General features: G+C 41.4%; 1 protein-coding gene across 5 annotated transcripts in view; it reads right to left on the reverse strand.

The window, feature by feature from the left end:
- MCOLN2 (mucolipin TRP cation channel 2) overlaps window positions 1–21968 on the reverse strand; it is a 55863-nt gene that overhangs the window by 21467 nt on the left and 12428 nt on the right. For 3 of the 5 annotated variants that reach the window (XM_082688209.1, XM_082688211.1, XM_082688210.1), the window contains exons 2-7: window positions 15325–15484; window positions 9143–9316; window positions 7007–7160; window positions 2659–2734; window positions 2458–2554; window positions 571–670 (exon numbers count right to left, since the gene is read on the reverse strand). In XM_082688209.1, the coding sequence (XP_082544335.1) occupies window positions 571–670; window positions 2458–2554; window positions 2659–2734; window positions 7007–7160; window positions 9143–9316; window positions 15325–15484 (761 nt within the window). Of the gene's footprint in view, window positions 1–570; window positions 671–2457; window positions 2555–2658; window positions 2735–7006; window positions 7161–9142; window positions 9317–10159; window positions 10276–15324; window positions 15485–21968 lie in introns of all 5 variants that reach the window. The other 2 variants (XM_082688213.1, XM_082688212.1) reach the window with 1 other exon arrangement.

The raw sequence follows: 21968 nt of genomic DNA on the forward strand, positions 1-21968 counted from the left end.
CACTGCTGGTTTTTCTTCCTCACCCTGCCCCAAAGTTAACCGTTGCTTCTTTATCCTCATCCCTTTTTACCTCCACCACTTAGATTTCACAGGCATGTCAACCTCTCTCCTGAGACATTTCCTTTCTTTTTCCGTAGTGCCTAGCAATTACTGTGTGCCGACTCGTGGTTTTGGTGTTTTCCTTGATGCAATTCATTTAATACTCAACATCCTGGAAGGTAGGTACTATCATCACCCTCATTTTATAGAGAAAGGTACTAAGAAAAAGAGAGGTTAAGTAATTTGTTCAAGATCACATGCATAGTGACTAGAATCAAGACCCAGACCCAGGCAGTCTGGCTCTAGAAATGGGTCCTAAGGACTGGGAACACACGGCCTCTCCTAAGACGTGTGCAGTCAGCACCTGCTGAACAAAAAGGCAAAGCTCTAGGATATACCGCATAGGACTGAATGCTCAAGAGTCTTCTGGAGCTCTTTCTTCCCATCACCCCACTTAAATACCCCCAATCCCAAAATAAGGTGTCAAAAATTGTCCATGATCCATCATGAGCAAGGAGGTGACATACTTACTAGAACCAGATATGTTCAAGTCTTTACATTCTTCAATTTTAGCTTCACTGTCAAAATAGATCTTGATCTTGCCACTGTGAGCTTTATTGTCAAAGGTGATCTGGAGACACAAATGCACGGCAAGGTTACTGCCCAGCAGAAAGTATGGCCCAGGGGAGCAACTCTGCTTCAAACACCACTGGCATTCACACAGCACACTGATTCCAGAACAATGATACTGATGAAAATGCTCTCGTCACACGATTCCTTCCCACGTTTCTGTTACTAATGAAGAAATAGGGCCCAAAAGGTGAACACGTGCAGTTATAATCAATCACATTCGGGTTCAGAGAAATCTGAGAGCGTAACAACTAACCAGTCCTCGGAACAAAACCAAGATTCACCAGTCTTTGACAAGAGAACACACTGATCTCATTTACTATACCGACTGGAATTTAAAAGCATTTGCTTCAACTTAGTCCTTTGGGAATGAAATGTTAGGTCTACGCTAGGATGGAAATTATTTTTCTGTTTGCTTCAAATGCTACAATGCTTTCAGAAGTGACAAAGATTGCTCCCAGGCTGCAGGCTGAATTTAAGATTTCCAAACAGCCTCAACCTTCCACTTATATTTCAGTCATGTTGTTTACAAGTGGAAGAGCAGAAGATCTTAAGGCTTGAGAGCAGTATTTGGGGGGCTTTCCCGAGGGAGGACGAGGCTGTGCATGCGCCAGGGTTAGTGGGGGTGTTCTCACAGGCCACAGGCCCTGAAGTGGGGCTCACAGGTCTAATTCTCAAGCCTCTTGTTTGGTTGGAGGGATATTCTTGGATTACACGGAGTGTGGCTCATGGGGCGAGATGCTGGGGCACCTGTGGATTTCATTACTGATCCCCTACACATGCAGCTCTACCAGCTCTCTGACTGTGAGTACTGGGGGTTTTTGCATTGTGTTCTGTAATATGTAGGACACCCCAGGGAGATTAATCATACTCCTCTGTGCCAGAGACATTCTTCCTCACCACATGTCAAGATTTAGAATTACTTTTATTTCTTTGTGTACGTGTTTTCCAGGCGAGCTCTTCCACTGGGCTGAAGTTTCCTGAGGACCATTGCACCCTGACATTGTGGCCGTGTCTGGTGCATTGGGGGCACTCATTCCATACTGACTGGCTGCTGTTGAACAGAGCACTCCTCTGAGTTGCTAAAGGGTGGTCACAGACAACTGTTGGCTTAGCCTTTGGTTTTTCCCTCTATAAATGGGATCGAAAGAGGGAGGGTAAGAGGGAAAGTTCAAGGAACTCTAGAGGGCCAGTTACTCTCCCCACAGAAGCGTACACTCTCCTCTAGTGCACGTGCCTCCCCTCAAAATAAAAAAAACAACAACTAATCCTTTGCAGACTGGCCCTCAGATCAAGTGGAGAGAGTGAGCACTTTCTGCCTAGGGGTTTGAAAACATTTGCTATAACAGTTGCAAAGACCTTCCTCTGAAAGTAGCAGAAACATCAGAAACACTCAAAACACTTGTCATCAACATTTTTTCCCTAATATATTATGGGAGTACTAGGTTAAAGCTAATTTTGAAAATTTCTGGTTTTAAAATGTTGGAAAGGGTTTGGTTCATTTTCCCAAGGAATGGTCTCTGGACCAACAGCACTAGAAAGTGTCATTAAGTTGTTTTAAACACAACTACCCCTAACACATCTCTTAGAGGCTGGTGTGTTTTCCACTTGGTATCTGCAATAGGGGGAAATCTTTGTGCTATTTTGTAACCTTTCTGTTAGTCTGATGCTTTTTCAAAACCAAAAAATAAAATAAAATGAAAAAGAAAAAGAAAGAAACTTGGTTTTGGCATCTGCAATAGGAGTAGAGAAAAATAATAAAAACCTTTAGTATGACAAGACACTTGCCGTGTTCTGAAAGACGTAACAGTCTGGTAACTCTCGGGAATGAATTGTCTGTAGGTCAATGCCTTTGAGGTGAAAGGAAATTTCAACTTGTAAGAGCCTGGATAAGAAATATTACAAGGTATAAATTGTCATGGTCTTACTCTCCTACTCTGCTTTCCCCACCCCTGTCTCCTGGAAAATGAGACTTAAAAACATATTTACCGATAAAATTCCAGTCTGAAGAATGACGAGTTCTTCCAGTCCTGAGGGGACTTGGAGAGGTCTAAGTGAACACAGTCTAGAGCAATGAAACAACAAGAAGGATAGTTTCAGGCAACAATCAAATGCTATAAGTAGTGGGGCAAGGTGTGCTGAGAAGCAGGACACTTAAAAGTTCCAAAGTATCTTCCCACAAAATCCGTATTCATTGTAACAAGACCTGTAACTTGAAAGGGAAGAACCTGGCGATACACCCTAACCACATAATCACAGTTAACATCACCAGTAATGGGATAAAGAGACATCATGAACCTCCTGAAATAACGTGCTATGTGGTATTCTCCCCGCAAATGCATAATAACCTCCATCAAGTCATAAAGAAATAGAAAAACCCAGGTGAGGAACATTCTACTCTTTTAAAATGTCAAGGTCATTGAAAAAAAAAAGGGGCTCAGGAATTTCATTTTGCTCCAGATTAAAGGAGATTAAAGTGACTTGACAAGTAAATGTATTATGTGATCCTGGCCCAGGGAGGTGCCGGGGGTGGGGAGGGCCCATGGCAATGGTGGGAGGGAGGGGGATGCACAGGCAGTTTTCTTTTTCTATAAAGAACAGGACAACGGGTGATATGTGAATAGGGTTTGGAGATTACAGTACTGTATCCAGGTTCCCTGGTGCTTTTGAGCACTGTATGGTGGTTATGTAAGAGAATGTTCTTGTCTAGGGGAAATGCACATTGAAGTATTTAGAGGTAAAGAGACATCAAGTCTGTACCTTATTCTCATACATTTCAGGAGAAATATTTATACATTGGAAGAATGATAAAACAAAAGTGGTAAAATGTTAGCCTTTGTAAAATCTAGATGAAAGGTATACCAGGAAATCTTTGTGCTATTTTGTAACCTTTCTGTTAAGTCTGATGCTTTTTCAAAACCCAAAAATAAAATAAAATAAAAAAGAGAAAAGAAAGGAACTTAGGTTTTACTCAAGTAAAAGCAAGTTATGAGCTGTAAACTATAAAAGAACAATTCCAAGAGCCTCCCATAAAAATAGTCTCGTCCTTGGGTAGCTCAACACCTTGGCAGGAAAGCAAGGAGGTCTAGAAATGGTGAATGCTTTTCAAGGTCACAAAGCCCTGACACAGAACAGGGGGAAGCCAGCCTGGCTGACTCTTGCCGAGGCTGTTGCTGCCCCTTCATGCTGCCTTTGGAATGGAGAAGTTGGGGCTGCGGCAGTGTCTAGTACCCAGGAGGTTCTTGAGAACCTTGGTAGACTTGATGGCTGATTCTTTAAGCATCTTCTCCCGCTGCGCCTGGAGTAGCAATGACCTCCCATCACTAAACAGGACATGACCTCGACTTAGCCACCTCGCCTGACTGAACACCAGTTTCGTCAGATGTAAAGTAAAAGCCAAACTGATTATTTTTAAGGTCCTTCCACTTCTCACATTCTTATTGGAAGACAAAGTAAAAGAAAATAAAACATTTAAAGTGATTTAAGTGGCTGGATTTTGAAAAGAGAAGGAACATGTTCAAAATCTATGTGCCACGTTCTGTCTAAGGTCTCTTTTTCTTGTATTTCACTCATTCTAAGATATTTTTTTTCACTTTTGAATACCTCTGAAACAGAAGAGTTTTAATATTTATACTTATATTTAACAATTTTTTTTTTTAAAGATTTTATTTATTTATCAGAGAGAGAGGGGGAGAGGGCGAGCATAGGCAGACAGAATGGCAGGCAGAGGCAGAGGGAGAAGCAGGCTCCCTGCCGAGCAAGGAGCCCGATGCGGGACTTGATCCCAGGACGCTGGGATCATGACCTGAGCCGAAGGCAGCTGCCTAACCAACTGAGCCACCCAGGCGTCCCTATATTTAACAATGTTAATGGCACCTTAGATTCAGAGAAATATCATAGCATTTGTTAATTTTATACTTTATGTAAAATTCGCCTTGTAAAAGTCTATTTGGTTATTCAAGTCTTGTAATTCTAAATATGGAGTTACATTCCTCTAAATGCACATTCAGGACTCTCTGAGATCTGGCTGATCTTGTGTTACAGTCACTGCTAATGAGGACACCAAGCACCTTTTGGCAATAAAATCGAAGCACTGGGTTTTGGGTTTTTATTTAAGGACAGCAAAAGCCTTAAATAAAATATCAAACCTCAAACAGAACGAACTGGTATTAGTGTAGCAGCCTCAGCACTCAGAGAATCTCATTTACAAGGCAGAATACTCCAGCAAATGAAATAACGATGCTCTTAGAGATAAAGGGAAGGTAGAGTTTACATGTTCTTACAACAACAGGGAAAATGATGAAATGCTCGTAAGTCTCAGGCTGAGAACATGTGGAAATGAGAACATGAATTCAAAATCTGTGTCACAGAAGACAAAGCACTACTGTAGTAAAATGATAGCAATCTAAATGTTGTAAAAACATTTTTTTTTAAAGATTTTATTTTTTTATTTGACAGACAGAGATCACAAGTAGGCAGAGAGGCAGGCAGAGAGAGAGGAGGAAGCAGGCTCCCTGTGGAGCAGAGAGCCCCATGCGGGGCTCGATCCCAGGACCCTGGGATCATGACCTGAGCTGAAGGCAGAGGCTTTAACCCACTGAGCCACCCAGGCGCCCCTGTAAAAACATTTTTAAAAACAGAAATTTATAACAGTCCCCCCAATGAGGGTAACCTCTAAAGCTATAGTTCTAGAAGAATGATATGCCCACAGAATGACTTAAGGGAAACTCTAGCTTGTAGGGCACATTTCATCATGCAATTAAATAGAGACCCACCAAGGAAGTGGGCATGGATGGTGACCTCTGCATTTAGCATACCGAAGGATGACTCTTAATAACAAAGATGATGCAAAATTCATGCATAGGTAATCTAGAACAGCTTCTGCTAGTTCACCCACATAAACTGTAACACCCCACCAACCCCTATTCCCATCATGTGCAGGCTTCCTCCAACATATCTGAGAAAAAAGTCTAAGATCCAGTATAAGGCATTCTAATAGTATTCTTTACATCTTTTCAATAGATATGTCAAAGGGTTCTCTTTGATGAGTCACATTTCCTAAGTCAAAAATACAATTAACTTGCTCATCTCTCTTAAAATAAAGTCAAAGTAATAACCAACTTCTCTCCATTTGGTTAAAACTATTCCAGATTCTGATAGAAGGAAAACAAACAAGGACACCACTGCCTAGGGTTCAGGTAAGAAATCCTACTCTCTGGCACTCCCTGTCCTACGCAGCCACTGACACTGACTCTGGCCACATTTCTTTAATCGATTTTCCAAGAAAAATCAGTTGAGAAAAACGATGTAAGAATCACTGGAAAAATAGTTGTAAGCATGTTTTTAAGAGGACAAGAGGTACTTCAAGACTGCTGACCACAGAACCACACTGCAGACACCTAGATAACCTCTCAAAGCACCTGTGACCCTTGGTGGTGCTGCTTAAGGGCTGCTTCTGTCAGGGTTAAGAGCATGGGACACACTGACTCATGAAGAGATTCTCAGTGGGCAGCTTGTGGAAACAGACTCAGAACCTCTATTTGAGAGATTTGTTCCTTGATTATTTTACCAAAGTGTCTTAAGATGGGATTATAGGAAGTACCGTCAAATGCATTGTGCGATGCTCTCTTAATAAAACTATTCCACATTTAAACTGCTCCTAGGACCCCCCCCCCCACTCCTGAACTGTTAGCTTCTTGAGGAGTCATGATGATGAATCTTGGTAGTACAGAACCCCAGTACATGAAACAGGAAGTGACTTGGGCATGACAGGTTCTACACCAGAGATTTGTTGAATGAATGGCAAAACCCCCAGAGCCTTAAGTCAACCACTTTGCACTTACATACAGTGTTTTTAAATTTTTAACAGAGTGGCACAAAATACTTCTACTTGATTAGATATTAACTTTTTGCAAAACAACTTCCTCAAAGAGAAAATGAGTTGCTAACCCCAATTTATCTTTGTAGAACATTAATGTGGTTAACATATAATTCAAGAGTACCAAGCATTTTAACATACATTATTTATAAATAGACTCTTTTTTTTTTTTTCAAAAGCCCAATTGTCTCCTCGTGAGGGAAAAACCTCAACAAACATTTACCTCAATCCCCAATAATCTTGAGTGGTACAAGAAGTTCCAAAAATGCTCCCCAGTCCTAACTCAGTAGACCTGCAGCTCCCTGAGGCAAAGCCCTTTACAGGCATATATTCAAGCCTCAATGAAGTTAGCTGTCACAAAAGCAACATGGGTCCATTTGGGTCATCAGCACATGAGGGGATGCTTGTTCTTTCCACGGAAGACCATAAGAGTATATAATGAAATTATCTATGTGTTACCTTTTTCAATGTCGCTGTCAATATTCAGTGTCTCATTAGAAGGAAACATGGTCCCTTTCTTGTAATGTTGCTTACAGACTTTTAAGCCAATTCTGTTGTCTTCATTTTCTCCATAATCAAGGGTCCCCAAGGATATGTTCTTTAGTTGATGATACTGTTAAAAATAGTTAAATAAAAATAATACAGGCTTTTAAGGATTTCATCAGAAGTTACAGTATATGGAATACATTTTTAGCAATTTTAAATTGTTTCTATCAATCCTTCAACAGAACTCCCCTGTGTAAAATACCACAAGGTAATTTTCTCATGGTTGGGCAGGAAACACACTGTCTGACGGAACTCAGAGCTAACGTAAACATGCTGACAGACGCCCCCTCCCCCACCCCACTGCAGTGACGGCCAAAGCCGGGGTGCTGTGGCCTCACAGCAGAGTACTGTCTCCTGGTGCCAAGCCCCACCTTCCCAAGCCACCCTGGCCTCCAGGCGTTTCTTGGAGCTTGCCAGGCACATTCCTGCCTGAGCCTTCGCTGTTCCCCCTGCCTGGAACCCTGTGTTACTTATCTGCTGGGTTCACCCCTTCAGATCTTGAGTCAAAAATTACCACTCTGGTGAGGTCTTCTCTTACCGTCCAGTGCAAGTAGCAAACATCCATCCCCAGCGCACAGGCTCCCGCAGGCACTGCCCTTCTCCTCCCCTGCTTTATTTCACAGCACCATCACTTTCTGACACATCACTGAAGACCCAAGCCATCTACTCCCCACAGCTCACGTTAGCACAACTGGCCTTGGCTTATATGAACTTACAGTGGCTCTCATCAAATGACTTTACCATTCGCCAGCCTGCACTAAGAGGGTTAAGAGGGCTTTCCTAGCTCCCACCTTTCATTAACATGACTTTACTATTCTGGGAAACTTTTTATTTTCTTTTTTGAGAGGGGGAGGGTGTGGAATCTTAAGCAGGCTCCATGCCCACCCCTACCCGTGGCAGTGGAGCCCAACTGGGACTTGAGCTCAAGACCCTAAGATGAGATCATGACCGGCAGAGAAATCAAGAGCTGGACATTTAACCGACAGAGCCACCCTGGCGCCCCATACCAGAAAAATACTGCCCAGAAACATAAGTTACAAATAACCCTACTGTTCATTTCAGGAATATCCAAACCAACCCATTTAAGCAGATAATCAGTTTGATGATTGAATCTAATAAATCCAAGACTTTTTGAAACCATGCCCCTCTCCCCAAAACCCTCGCCTTCTTGTGCCCTCCAATCCAAAACTATTACATCCTATCTTTACCCAATTCTAACTGAGCTCCCCTCACACTGAAAGACCCACCCTATGTCATCTTCAAAATGTGTATTTGGACTTTGCCCTCTTTACCCAAGGAGCTAAGGAGAAGGATCCAGGGACCATCTCCCCTACCTCTGTAAGCAATAAGCTCAGTTTTGCTTATCAACGTGTTTTCCCGGTGGTGTTTTCAGGGAGCTAGCACTCAGTGCTATCCATTTCACCTCTCATTTGTCTGGTTCTCTCCTCTACAATGAAGTTCTGTAAGAACAGGGCTTTTGTCCATTTTATTCATGAGGCATTCCCAGTGTCTAGCACAGTATCTCGTGTATTGTAGGCACCCAAATATTTCTTGAATGAATGAGAAAAGAAAAAAGAAGAAGAATGATTTCTCGCCCCTAAATGCTTTCTTCAGGCCTATCAATCCGGCTTCTCAATACTTGCTTAGATACAACTATATCCTATCCTCCATATTCTTAAGATCCAGTTCGGCTTATTAATGCTAAGACACCGATGTTGAGACACTGGAGTCATAGATTTGGTATCTCCTTCATCAAAACTTCTGAGATTATAAATCCCCTCTCGGCAATTTGAACTTGGGGGAAAGTAATCTCCCAAAGGTAGTGGGTGTAAAGGGATAAATAAAATACACAAATCTTGAAGAAGAAACTTAAATAAGCAAAATCTATCATGTGGAAATGTAGTTAGAGAAATAGAAATGAACTTTTTTGGGCAGGCAAGGCAAAATTTAAATTAGAATATTTTAATACATGTATAATATTTTTTTGCTAAAAACAACCAAGTATCAACATATTGGTAAAGTGTAGGTCATTCACAACAAAACACTTGCCTGACTGAGAGCAAAAAAGATGCTCTCATAGACATCCTCCTGGGTATACACACTGCAACTGTAGTCATCTTCATCCATGCCAGAATAGCCTTTTAAAAACAAGTGCTTAAAAGCAACAGTGTTCTCTTCTTTGAAAGCAACCACCATCTGGTTACTTAAACCAAAACGAACAAGCTAGAAAAGAAAATCAAATAGGAAGATGTGATTTTTCCATTTACCAGGGCAGGCAAATACATTCTTATTATCATCAACCCCTGCCTGGAAACCTCAGTCAGGGTTTACTGACTCTATTTATGTCCAAATACAAGTCCCCCCAAAGAAAATCCTCATTAAACTCATCACCAAGTCAAAATAGTGTAAAATTAGAGGAAATTACCACTCCCAGTGACCGCCAACCCTACTGGTCTTTAATGAAGGAGAAAAAGGAGAAATTCAAATCAGTGAAGTCAGAATCCATTTTTTGTATACTTCAGCTTCAAATTAATTGTCTTAAAAACTGATGTACTCAATAAAATAAGTCATTTTTGTTGATTTAACATTTAGAAATTGCAATTATTTTTAAAAATCACAACTATGTTTTATATATAGCTTTTAAGGATGCTTTTTGAAAAGTGAGCTATATGATACTTACTCCAACTAACAGGTAAGAGTTGTCAAAGGAATTCAATGATTCCAGCTCTGCAAGAATTTTTTTTAATTTTATTTATTTATTTGTCAGTCAGAGATCACAAGTAGGCAGAGAGGCAGGCAGAGGGAGAAAGGGAAGCAGGCTCTCCGCTGAGCAGAGAGCCCGATGTAGGGCTCAATCCAAGGACCCTGGGATCATGACCTGAGCCAAAGGCAGAGGCCCAACTCACTAAGCCACCAGGCACCCCTCTGCAAGAACTTTTGGAATTCCTGCTCCAAAATGTATAGCATCAAAGCGCCTGAGAGAATTACAGGGCTTGCTTTACCATTCTGAGTTCAAACCCATTCACTGTCAGTAAGCACCCACCTTATTGTGATAAAACTACTTACTCTGCCTTACACTGTATCCTAATCCAAGCTCAGGCATCAAGGTCTCCCTTTATCAGGAGGGAATGTATTCTTCCTGCCCATCTTGGAATCCAGTAAGTGGGGAAAATTAGCAGGCACTAAATGTGTACCAAAAAAACCCAGGAAATTATACACACACTAACAATCTCTGTCTGTCTGTCTGTCTGTCTCTCTGTCTCACACACACACACACACACACACACACACACACGTAATGGCAGAAGATAAGTCAGTCCTTTCTAAGCTCTGTCCCACACACCCTTCCCCATCTACCTATTTTGTCTCCTCGTCTACTTCATAAGACAATAAAAGTCCAAAAATTGCGCCCTAAATCTTTATCCTGGTAAGTCTCCAAAGCAATTTGGGACTGCTTCTTCATGTGTGAAATCAGCAGGTCCAGCCAGACGACTGTGGCGTTTCTGCTATGTGTAGTCACTCCGCGCTGGCTATGAGAGACTCCATGGCACTGGATCGGACCTCAACTAGTGACACTTTCAGATGAAACACATGGGAATCTGCATATGCAAATATATATACTATTTTTAATGATTTATATTTTTTAGCTTTTAAGTTTTATCTGACTCTTTGAAAAGGCTGAATAATTAAAAAAAAAATAGCTACCACTTTTCAGCAACTATTATACTCCAGGTGCTTACGGAACTTCACTATAAGCACTGTCTCTGTTACTAACACACCAACTCTAAGTGACGTGACTATGGTTAATCCCCACTTTATGCTTGTGGAAACTGAGATTTAGCCCCATGAAATTGCCCTAAGTCCCCTAACTAGAATGAAAGTCAGGTCTAACTCCAAAGTCACCCTATTGTGCTATACAATTTATCTTTGTTGAAGAATCTGCTTTGGGACTCTTACAGAAAAGAATTTAGGTGCTGGCTTTCGAGAACGGCCACTACGGCCACTACCGTTTGAGAACAGACTTAGTTGACACTCTAGCATCTGAGCCTCACCAGGTCACATTCCTCAAATACCAAGTCAAAGGATTGAGCAATTGTTAAATCCCAGCTAGTCTAAGGAAAATACCCAGATAAGAAACCCCACATCATCCAGCTGGGCTAGAAATCAAGCGACTGGAAGCCAAAGGTTTTCCAAGCATGTAACATCTGTCAGTGGTAGCTGTAGGAGATGCCAGAAAGGGTCACGTCGCTTTCTGAAAGCCAAAAGTCAACCAGGGAGCCAATACACACGATTGTTTCAAGGCCTTATTAAATACTGATGCACAAATGAAAAAAAAAATTGGTATACACACACATGAATTGAGTTCTTCAGTCAAAGTCTGCTGAGTGCTTATTATACGATGTGCGCAGGATCGAGTTGCATGGTGTTGAATCACAGCCCTTATCTACTGAGTGTCAGGGACTTTGCCAAAAATTATAATTTTAATAAAATCTAATTTGCCAACACTCTCTGAGGGGGATATTACACTGGGCTCCGCAAGGATAGGATCCCCCTCCCCACTTAGGAACTGAAATAGTGCCCATCACAATGCCAGAGTCAAATACAGAACCCACTGATGAATATCATCCCATTTTATACAGGTGCAGCTGAAGTTAGGGAACTTATTCAAGTTGGAACAGCTAGAAAATGTCAGTGAGGTGTCTATTAGGCTTATATATCCCTTCTTTGGACCATCTGGCCCCACTACCTCTCTGAGATGCTGCAAATTTAACTCTAGAAGCAGGGATATTCGACCTATTCCTTCCACATTCACACTTGAGAAAAAAACAAAACAAAACAAAACAAAAAAACCACACCAAAAAAATGTGAATGGGGAATGGATAACTTGACCAAGAAAGTGGCATACTATTTGCTGATATTTTAAGCTACCACCTCATTTAAACTCAAAGCTCATCAGCTCAACTTTCGGAACGAGGGAACATGAAGCTGTAATCTCTGCTTGGAACCACTTCATCTGGCAACAGAAACAAGAAATTTCTTCCATTCCATCATTCCTAGAACAAGCTAAGATCTACCTATATGGCCCAGCATCATGTCAGGGTTGGGATTTTTAAAGCATCTGTTAGTAGAGAAGAGAGACCCTCAGGAGAAGATCATAAGTCCCCCTTCTGCTATGGCAGAACCCAATATTCCCCATGGAATAAGATGATGGTTTTGGCCTAATGGTTGACATAAGAATGCACTCTTGCCCCACTAACTAGATCTTAAGATTTGCCAAGACTATGATAGAAAACAGAATAGTTACTCATTAAGTGCACTTTGGCACTTCGTGAAGGTAAGACCTTATTATGAAATCAGTGTAGGAGAAAATATTCTGTACCAGGTAAAAAACAAGATTCTACTCTAATAATGTACACAGAATGGGAAGGAACAAGTAGAACAAGTATGTGGACACCTCCCTCAATATTATAAATTACTGCAGAATAGGAATGTCTTTTTTTTTTTTAAGTTTCCTCCTCATCAACCCTGATAAAATGCCACCCATCCCATTAGACTTAAGGATGGAGTGCTAAGAGACAGAAAAAGAGAAAGAGGGACAAGTGGGATCTGAAAGAAGGAAGAAAGGTATCTGTCAAATCTGCTCCAATTAGATCATCCACGTAGGAAAATTTATTAGAATGGTCCTCCAGCAGGAAAGAACCTAATCCCTCCCAACTTTGTAAGGGAAGACAAGGTGTACCCACACAAGAAGCAAATTATCATTTCCCAGAAATAGTCTATGTTTTAGACCATTATTTAGTCTATATTTGTAGACTATTATTTATACTATATTTTTTAGACTTTTTAAAGATTTTATTTATTTATTTATTTGACAGATATCACAAGTAGGCAGAGAGGCAGGCGGCGGGCGGGAAGCAGGCTTCCCACTGAGCAGAAAGCCCAATATGGGGCTCCAGCCCAGGACCCTGGGATCATGACCAGAGCCGAAGGCAGAGGCTTTAACCCACTGAGCCACCATGCCCCCCAGAAGTAGTCTATTTAAAGCAAAAGCATTGAAACAGACAGCAACAGGTAGCAGTGTCCCCAGGAAAACCATGTGGGGAGTGGTCAGGAAAGACCAGCGGGGGACATCCAAGGGCACCTGCAAGATGATGGAGAAAAAGAACCACTCCAGACTTGGTGGAGCAAACAGGGCAGGGATGAGAATCCCTGGGTGCATCCAGCTGGCTGGGATTGGGGAGCAAATAAATGAAAACCCATTGGAAAGGCAAGTCAAAGTAGACTGTGGAAATCTGAATTTCAAGGTACACAGTCAAGATTTTCTTCTGTGGGAAAACAGGTACCACCAAAGATTCTGAGCAGGAGAGTGACCCAATGAAGACATTCTAAGAAAAATTCATTTGATATAAGCATTGAACTACACTGGTGTGGGTGTGGACAAGGAAGGATGGCATAAGGCAAAGTCTGGAAGCAGACCCGTAAACTTGACTGTATTCCTAGACCACGAACTGAGGACAAGACCCATGCCTGGGATAAAACCAATCTGAAGGTAAGAGTGCAGACCCTAGAGTCAGACCACAGGGCTCCAATCCTACTCTACCACGTATGAACAGAATGGCCATAAGCAAATTAGTTATTCTCTTTGGTCCCATTTCCTCATCCACAAGATGGGAGCAATAACGGACCCACCTCACAGGGTGGCTGTGAGGATGAAATGAATGAACATGAAGACAGCACCTTGCCTGGCATATGGCAAATGCTATGCCACATGTTAGGTGACCTCTCAGCAGCAGCGACGTATTCCCAGCTGTATTCCCAGCAGGACTCACAGCATGGGAGATGCGTCAGACATATCGTAAATTAATCAGATTAGAGTCTGGGCTAGAGAGAGAAGATGGTGAGTATGGTAAAGCACAAGTAGACACAGTTTTGAAGGACGAACCCATGAGATTTAGTAGGCTTCAGAACAAAGAAGGTAAGTCAAAGATCGGGATGTTCTATGCCTAGATAAGGTGGAGTTTTGGTAACATTTATAGATCAAGAAGCTGAACCGAAAGCTGATTTGGCTAGAGAAGAAATTAGGAAACACAATTAACCAAATGAAAAAGGGGACATTATTTCTCCTTCTTCCAAGTAAGACTAATAATGTACCTACTTTCTAGGATGCCAAGGATGCCGGAATTGAAATTTCAAACCCAAGAATTAAAATGAAAAGATGTTTAAACAGAAAAAGCCAAGCATATTCATTTAACGGGGTCCCTATACCTCAACTTTGTTGGGTTTTCTTTTTCAACTTCGTTGTTTCTTTTAAAGCAACTTGGTTATCCTAAAACTTGGTGTAATGGAAATTCTTTCAGTGAAAAGACTTCTTTATGATCAGAGGAGAAAGATGCAACTTCAGTTACAACAGGAACCTCCTCTCATTTCTAAAACTACACAAAGCTATTTTTAGAAAGGTCTTTATTTTTGTGTTCCAGAAATAACATCTTTATGAACAACATCTTTACATTGATAACAAGATGATTATTTGCCAAGGGAGCCAAATACCCCAGGCTGATCATGTTTTTAGAACGGGCACGCATTTCAAATGTAGTTATCTAGACAGGAGCCTCCCTGAAACAGCTTCCAAACCACAGTCTGGTCCTGGAGATAAAGTCTCAACAACAAGAAATTCAACCAAAGATCCCAAGGTAGACCTTGTACTCTCCTGACAGGCCCAAGGGTAAGTATTCACTGATCGACTTAGCTACTGATGGAAGGGAAACAGACTTCTGTCAAGTCTCAAATCAAAACAGTCAAAAATGCAATTTCAAAAGTGTATTTGAAAGGAGATGAGAAATTTCAAGAACACATTCACCTGGGATTGAGCAACTTCCTGTAGCCTCATTCAGATACAGAACCCCACCCCACTGCCATATCGATCTGCTATTACATAGACCTACCATTTATCTCTATTTGTAGAGCCTGTGGGAAGATGACCTCAGGATCCCTTACTAAAAGAAGGTCATTATTGAAACTGAACTTCAACCTACCATCTACTAAAGAGGCCTACTAAAGGGGCCTTCTAAACTATCGCCAAATTGTGTTGACTCCAGAGTCAACATAATTTCACAGTTCTATGAACTCGAGTGTGGACTTTTCAGAACAAAAGTCAAGGGTGGAACACATGAAAAGAGTTTCATCTTGGGATAAGGGGGAAAAAAACAGCAAACAAACATAATATGAATTACCTGTGTGGTGACCATGACTATCTTCAAAATCTGCAATCCCAGCTTCCAAGGAATCTGGTGTCTGGCTCGGTATTTTTCACAAGGGTTCATGAAGTAAAACTTCAGGTCTTCCCTCAGGCATTCTTCTTTCACCTCAGAATCAAGATGAGCCATTGCATTTCTGTCACACAAGATCAATTTTTAAATACAAAGAACATCTTGTTCATCAGAAACTTTCTGAGGGGCACCTGGACAGCTCAATCAGTTAAATGTCTGACTCTTGGTTTCAGTTCAGGCCATGATTTCAGGGTCATGGGATAGAGACCTGTGTTGGGTTACACATTCAACATGGGATCTGCTTGAGATTCTCTCTCTCCCCTATGCCCTTCTCCCCACTAGTTCGTTCTCTTTCTCTCTCTCTCTCTCTCAAATATTTTTTTAAAAAAGAAAGTTTCTGAATAATACTTTCTGTTCATGTTCTTTACCCATCCTTATAAGCAAAATTCTCCCTTCAACCAGTGACATCCTCTTCTCTTTGGAAATCTGAGAATTATTCAGGACCCTCCATCATTTGCCTTCCCACACAATTATCTATCTTGTTCAAAATGGCCACTGTCAAAATGTGTAAGAATAGGATTTTATTTGCAAATTATCAATTCCTGTATCTTAACATATAGCATTCACCTGTCACTGGAATATTAACAAAAACTAGAAGGGACACATTCATGATACACCAGGTATGAAATCGCAGCAACTGAGTATGGACTAACAGAAATAAATTGCTATGAAAATTGAGAATCTTTGTTCTAAAATGTGGTACTAAATGATTATGTCCCTTTTTTGATAATATACCAATGATAATAAGGTTCAAAAATGTAAATACCTTTAAAAACTTAAAATAGTATCTAGTTATGCCTTGTCAGGTATTTGTGTCACTTTACATTAGTAAAGTTTGCTTTTACTATTTTGAGGGCTCCAATCTCAGGAACAGGCATGTGACTCAAGCTAGACCCAAAAGAATGAGTTGTGGTTTCAAGACAGTGACTGTATCTGATGGGAGAGAGGCCTACTAAACTATCGCCAAATTGTGTGTGCAAAACAATCCACTGGCAGTGTAGAAAGTATTAGTACTTCTGTTTTCTTCTTCTTCTTCTTCTTCTTTTTTTAGAAATTAAGTTTATAGTTTAATTTTTTATTCTAAGTAAACTCTGTGCCCAACAGGGGGCGGAACTCACTACTCCAAGATCAAGGGTCACATGCTCTACTAACTGGGCCAGCCAGGTGCCCCTATTTTATTCTTTATCTAAGAAACAAAAGAAATCTGAACTCTACTAACTCATATAACATATAGGCTAACAGTCATATATAATCACATACAATTTATAAGTAGGTATACACACATTGAGAACAGGTGCTTGACTTTTATCATTGAATACATAATCAAAAAGCCTGGAGATCACAGATTTAAAGGAAAGGCTGTGAGTCTGGAGTTTGCGGAAGACACCTTGCCATCATAGAATAGCGTGCCAGAGAGTGGAGCTAACACAGAACAGACAAGAGACAGACTCTAAACCTAATGATAACACTTGAGTTCTTGGATCCAGCTGTGCCTACAGCCATTCATCCCAAGACCTGCAATGTAAGCTAATGAATACTCTTTGGGGTTTATGCTAGTTTGAGTTAGTCTTGTGCTTCTTACAACAGGAAGTGTCTTGATGGTAAATTTAAGGATTAAATTTTACTAAGTTCAGCCAATCATTCAAGGTACCCATTTCTAGGGAAGTTTTTATAATTGGGGGTCATTTGGGGGCATCTTTTCACCTGAAATATCTAAATGACCTATTTGTATACTGACTTCAGATCTACATTATCTACCTCAAGTTTTAAAGACTAAAAGGTGAAGGGGGGCAGGGGAGGCATTGCCTGGCTGGCTCATCAGTAGAGCATGCGACACTTGATCTTAGAGTTGTGAGTTCAAGCCCCATGTTGGGTATGGAGCCTACTTAAAATCTGTAAAAATAAATAAATAAATAATAAGACTAAAAAGGGAAGCGCTTTTAAGGCTTATTTTAAGATTAATTTAAGACTTATACTCAGTGAATAATTTTCTATCTTTAAATTGGTTTTTAGATCTCCTATTTCCAGAATAATGAGTAGGCTAGATTATTTAGAATTTTCCTGCTGTGTAGGCAAAAGGAAGGAAGGAGGGAGGGAGAGAGGGAGGAAAGGAAAAAGGAAGGAAGACGGAGGGGGGGGAAGGAAAGAGAAAGGCAAAGGGAAGAAGATGGAGGTTAGAAAGAAGGTCAGAAAAGAAAAAGAAAGAGAAGAGAAAAGACAGGCTGGGTAAAATCCATACAACTCTGGGGAGGCAGATGGAGGAAGTACCTGTAAAAGACTGAGGAGTAAAATGTAGACCAGTAAGTCCTAGAGATCTAATGCACAATATAGTGAATCTAGACAATAATGTTGTATTATAAACATCACACTTGCTAAAAGACAAGATCTTAATTATTCTCACAGCCAAAAAGAAATGATAATTCTGTGAGGTGAGAGAGGAGCTAACTATTGCTACAGTAGCCACTGTATTACAATATATAAATGTATCAACTCAGTTATATACCTTAAATTTGTACAATGTTATATACCAAGTATATTTCAATTTAAAAAACATATAATACATGGACATTGGGGAGGGTATGTGCTAAGGTGAGTGCTGTGAAGTGTGTAAACCTGGCGATTCACAGACCTGTACCCCTGGGGATAAAAATATATTATAGGTTTATAAAAAATAAAACATATAAAAAAATTAAAATTAAAATAAAAAAATATACATAATAAAGATGTTTCTAAGAACACAGAATGATTTAAGAGCAAGGAACTCCCAGTCTAGCTTGGTGGGATCCTGGAGAAGTGGGAGCCCACTGCCATTCATGCCCACTTAGGCTTCGTCTGCAGCCCCAGGAAAGGGGAAAGAGGGAGCCAGGACTCAAGGCCCAAAGCTCACCCACGATCTGACAGGAGACCCTCCTCAAATTGAGATGGGGATCCCCAAAGGGCCACCCTCTCAGAAAAATACCTTGCCTCACAACTACCTGTCCCCAAACTTAGAGGGCTACAGAGAAGGCCAGAGTAGTTTCAAAGCGAGAAAAAAAACAGGAAATTAAAAAAAAAAAAAAAAATAGGCCCATCCTGAGAAATGATGCTCACAACACAGCCCTTTGAGCCCCACACCCTGAGGAGTCAGAGAACTTCAAACCATGAGAGCTTGCTCGGTTCAGGAGATCCAGACTGAGCTGTCCTGTCTCCTAGCAAACTCCCACAGAACTCTCCAGAGGTTCATCCCAGGATGTGGCCTCTCTAACACTCTGCCACAGAACCTAAAATATCATTAATCAGCAGGTCGTAATATATAAACCAGCACATAAGGAAACCAGGTCCCTTGAGCAGTCTATTTAGAGACAGGGACCAGAACCAGGACCAAGTCTATAGGAATCAGACATGGGTTGGAAAGACCATCATGCTCAGTGTATTGGATGATAAGGAGAGATAAAATTATCTCTAAGACCAATTTGAGAAAAACAAAAACTACTTTTAGAAATGAAAAATCAACAACCACGAGTCTCATCTCAAGAGAACGAGGAGACCTTTGCAATGTGTTTGCCTGCGTCCATTCTAGTCTGCTCTGGATCGGATCAGACCGCCTTACTAGGCACGGTGCTGGGACTGAGCTGGGTGCTCCGGACTCAGTGCTGGAGAGTGCCCCTACTGCAGATGCTCGGGCTCTGGGAGGAGAGAGAGAGAGAGACCCCTGAGTGCATATTTCCAAGTTACCACATAGCTCCATGAATGTTGTACCCGAGTGTGAAAAGCACTGTGGAAACAGGCCTAACTCTGACACAGGGGTTCACAGGGCCCAAGGGGAAATCCCCTCATAACACACAGGGGGTTGGGGGCACCTGACAAGGAGCACGAAGGTATTTCCCAGAAGAATGTGGTATCTTAACTGTGCCTGACAGCAACATCCTCGGAGGTGAGATTTCAGGCCCTGAGAACATGCCAGAAGAAATCTTCGTGGGCATGTTTGAGCAGTACCAAATTTAGAGTTAACCACCATTGATTTAGCGGACCTGTGTGGCTAATACAGTCATCCTGATGATTCACAGTACTTTTTCCATTTAATAAAAGGAAGAAGGCATCTGAAAAGTTGTGATCAAACCCTCAGAACACAGCATGGAAACTCCTGCCTTGGTCTCTAGCGTGAGAAACACCATACTGAAGACAGAGATGGTTTTCTCGAGAACAGTGGTGTGAAACACAGGGCATTAGGGCAAACATTTAGTAAACGCCTTGTGAGCCCAGGTGTGCCAGAGACACTCTCCTGTCTTCCACCTCAGTGCAGTAGAAATGAGATCTATGAATACATGAATGTACAATAAAACATGTTCCATGCTGTAAATGAAATATGCATTGGACACCCCAGCCACAGACAACACAGTGCCCTAACTGCTTCAAGTATTCTTTCAGCTGCTAGTTTCTTTGACTACTTTGTCACTAAATGTTCAAAACATGGTAACTGATGTTAACATTACCCTAAGAAGCCTAATTAGGAAGATAATTCACAGGGGCACCTGGGTGGCTCAGTCGGTTAAGGGTCTGCCTTCAGCTCAGGTCATGATCCTGGGGTCCTGGGATTGAGCCCTGCATCAAGCTCCCTACTCGGCAGGGAGCCTGCTTCCCCCTCTGCCTGCTGCTCCCCCTGTTTGTTGCTCTCTCTTTCTGTCAAATAAATACATAAAATCTTAAAAAAAAAAAAAGATAATTCACACACACACAAAAAGTAAGAGATCATAAACATCAGGGTTTATTGTGTTGAATTATTTACACAACTCTATCCACCAGAAGTTTTTCACTTATAGAACAGCTGTAATACTTATGGCATGGTGAAGGATAAAAAGAAAAACGGAAAAGCCAGTATGAATAACTTTCCCCTCAAGCATACAGGAGCCCCTTCATGAAATAAAGGATAGCACTAGTCGAATGTAATCAATAGAAGTACAGAAAAAAGAATTCATGTGAATAATAAAGTTATGAGATGGCTCTTTTTAATAAGTCCAGCTTAAGTTTAGAAATAACATCTGGGGGGTGGGGGCTGGGTAGCTCAATTGGTTGAGCGTTCCGACTCAATTTCTGCTCCAGTCGAGATCTCAGGGTTGTGAGATGGAGCCCGGAGTGGGAATCTGTGCTCAGCGGGGAGTCTGCTTGAGGTTCTCTCTCCCTCCTCCTCTGCCCCTCCCTCTAAAATCAATAAGTAAATTTCTACCAAAGAAATAACAACTAAAGTTTGGAGGAAAAGGTAATAATATTTTGGTTCAAGAATTCTAGAATCTCAGGGTAATGTAAATGCTTAAGGTTTCCAATCTTCACTTTTCTAAGCATTCTTTCTTGCCCTACTCTTCCTAGTTTGTAGATCTGCCCTATCTCCCTGATCGGCAAAGGGTATTAAACACACACCCACATACAACTGGGCATCCTAGAACAAAAATACAATGGTGCGAAACAAACAAATGGTACAAAGTGAAAAAGAAGGAAAACGAAAAAAAGAAAAGAGGCAAGAGGGTATCACTGGACTAAAACATCCCCGCATTCGACACCCATTGACATCCAACACCCTCCTGCGCTGAACACCAAGAGGGGTGTTTGGTACAAGAGGCTGGAAGCTGCGATCCCAACTTTAGAAGCAGGAATTAAGTCGGCAGGAGAAACACTGCAGGTTCGATCACAGATGATGAAGATGCACCAACAGGTTGAGAAAAGGACAGAGAACCGAGAACTCGTAACACAGTTTGGGGGAAGGGAAACTGCACCATCAAAAGAGGTAAGGGAGAGAAATCAACGAAGATCTAAATCGGACCCATCCACCGCAGCATAGTCGTGAAGCTGAAATTGCACGAAATAAATAAGAACAGTCAGGACTCATGAATTATTTATGTGTCACTAAACTATAGGAAATGCATGATCTGGATTATATGAACTTAATAAAGAGAACTGTTAAAGACCAAAGTATCGGAGGGGAAAAGCCCAGGACTGGGGAGCATAAAAACAAGATCTGGGACAGGATGGAAATGCACCCACACGATGGGCTAAATGAAAGCTAGAGATGCCCAATGGCAAAGTAAACAGCACTTGGGAAAGAGAGACGCCCGAGCCTGGGTAGTATGGGGAGAAGTCGCGTCAAAGCTACTGTCTGTTACCAAGAAAACCTACTCTTCCCTCAGATAATCAGGACTACGCCACGTCAGCTACACTTAAGGCTATCGTGTGACCAAGGGCATTTCCGTCTTTAATAAATCAATAACTAAGAAAGTCCGTGGAAGCTTGAAGTTTTAAAAAATGTAAAAGAAAACACGTTACCATCAATTCTTAATCTCACGGGGGTCATAATCCCCTATGAGAACCAGTGAAAGCTTTTGATCTTTGCCTCAGAAAAATGCACACAAATTTCGATGACGGCACCTTGTTCCTATTCATGCAATCAGCTCAGCAAATAAGCTAACCAGCCCAGGCTGCTAGTTTCTCAGCTTGCATGACCCTTACCCTACATAGAAAGAGGTAGAAAATACTGTTTTCTACTCTAGTGGCATCCAAAGAGGGGGGTGGGTGCACAC

This window comes from Mustela nivalis, assembly GCF_964662115.1.
Source record: "Mustela nivalis genome assembly, chromosome: 10".
In the NCBI taxonomy this organism is placed as follows: domain Eukaryota; kingdom Metazoa; phylum Chordata; class Mammalia; order Carnivora; family Mustelidae; genus Mustela; species Mustela nivalis.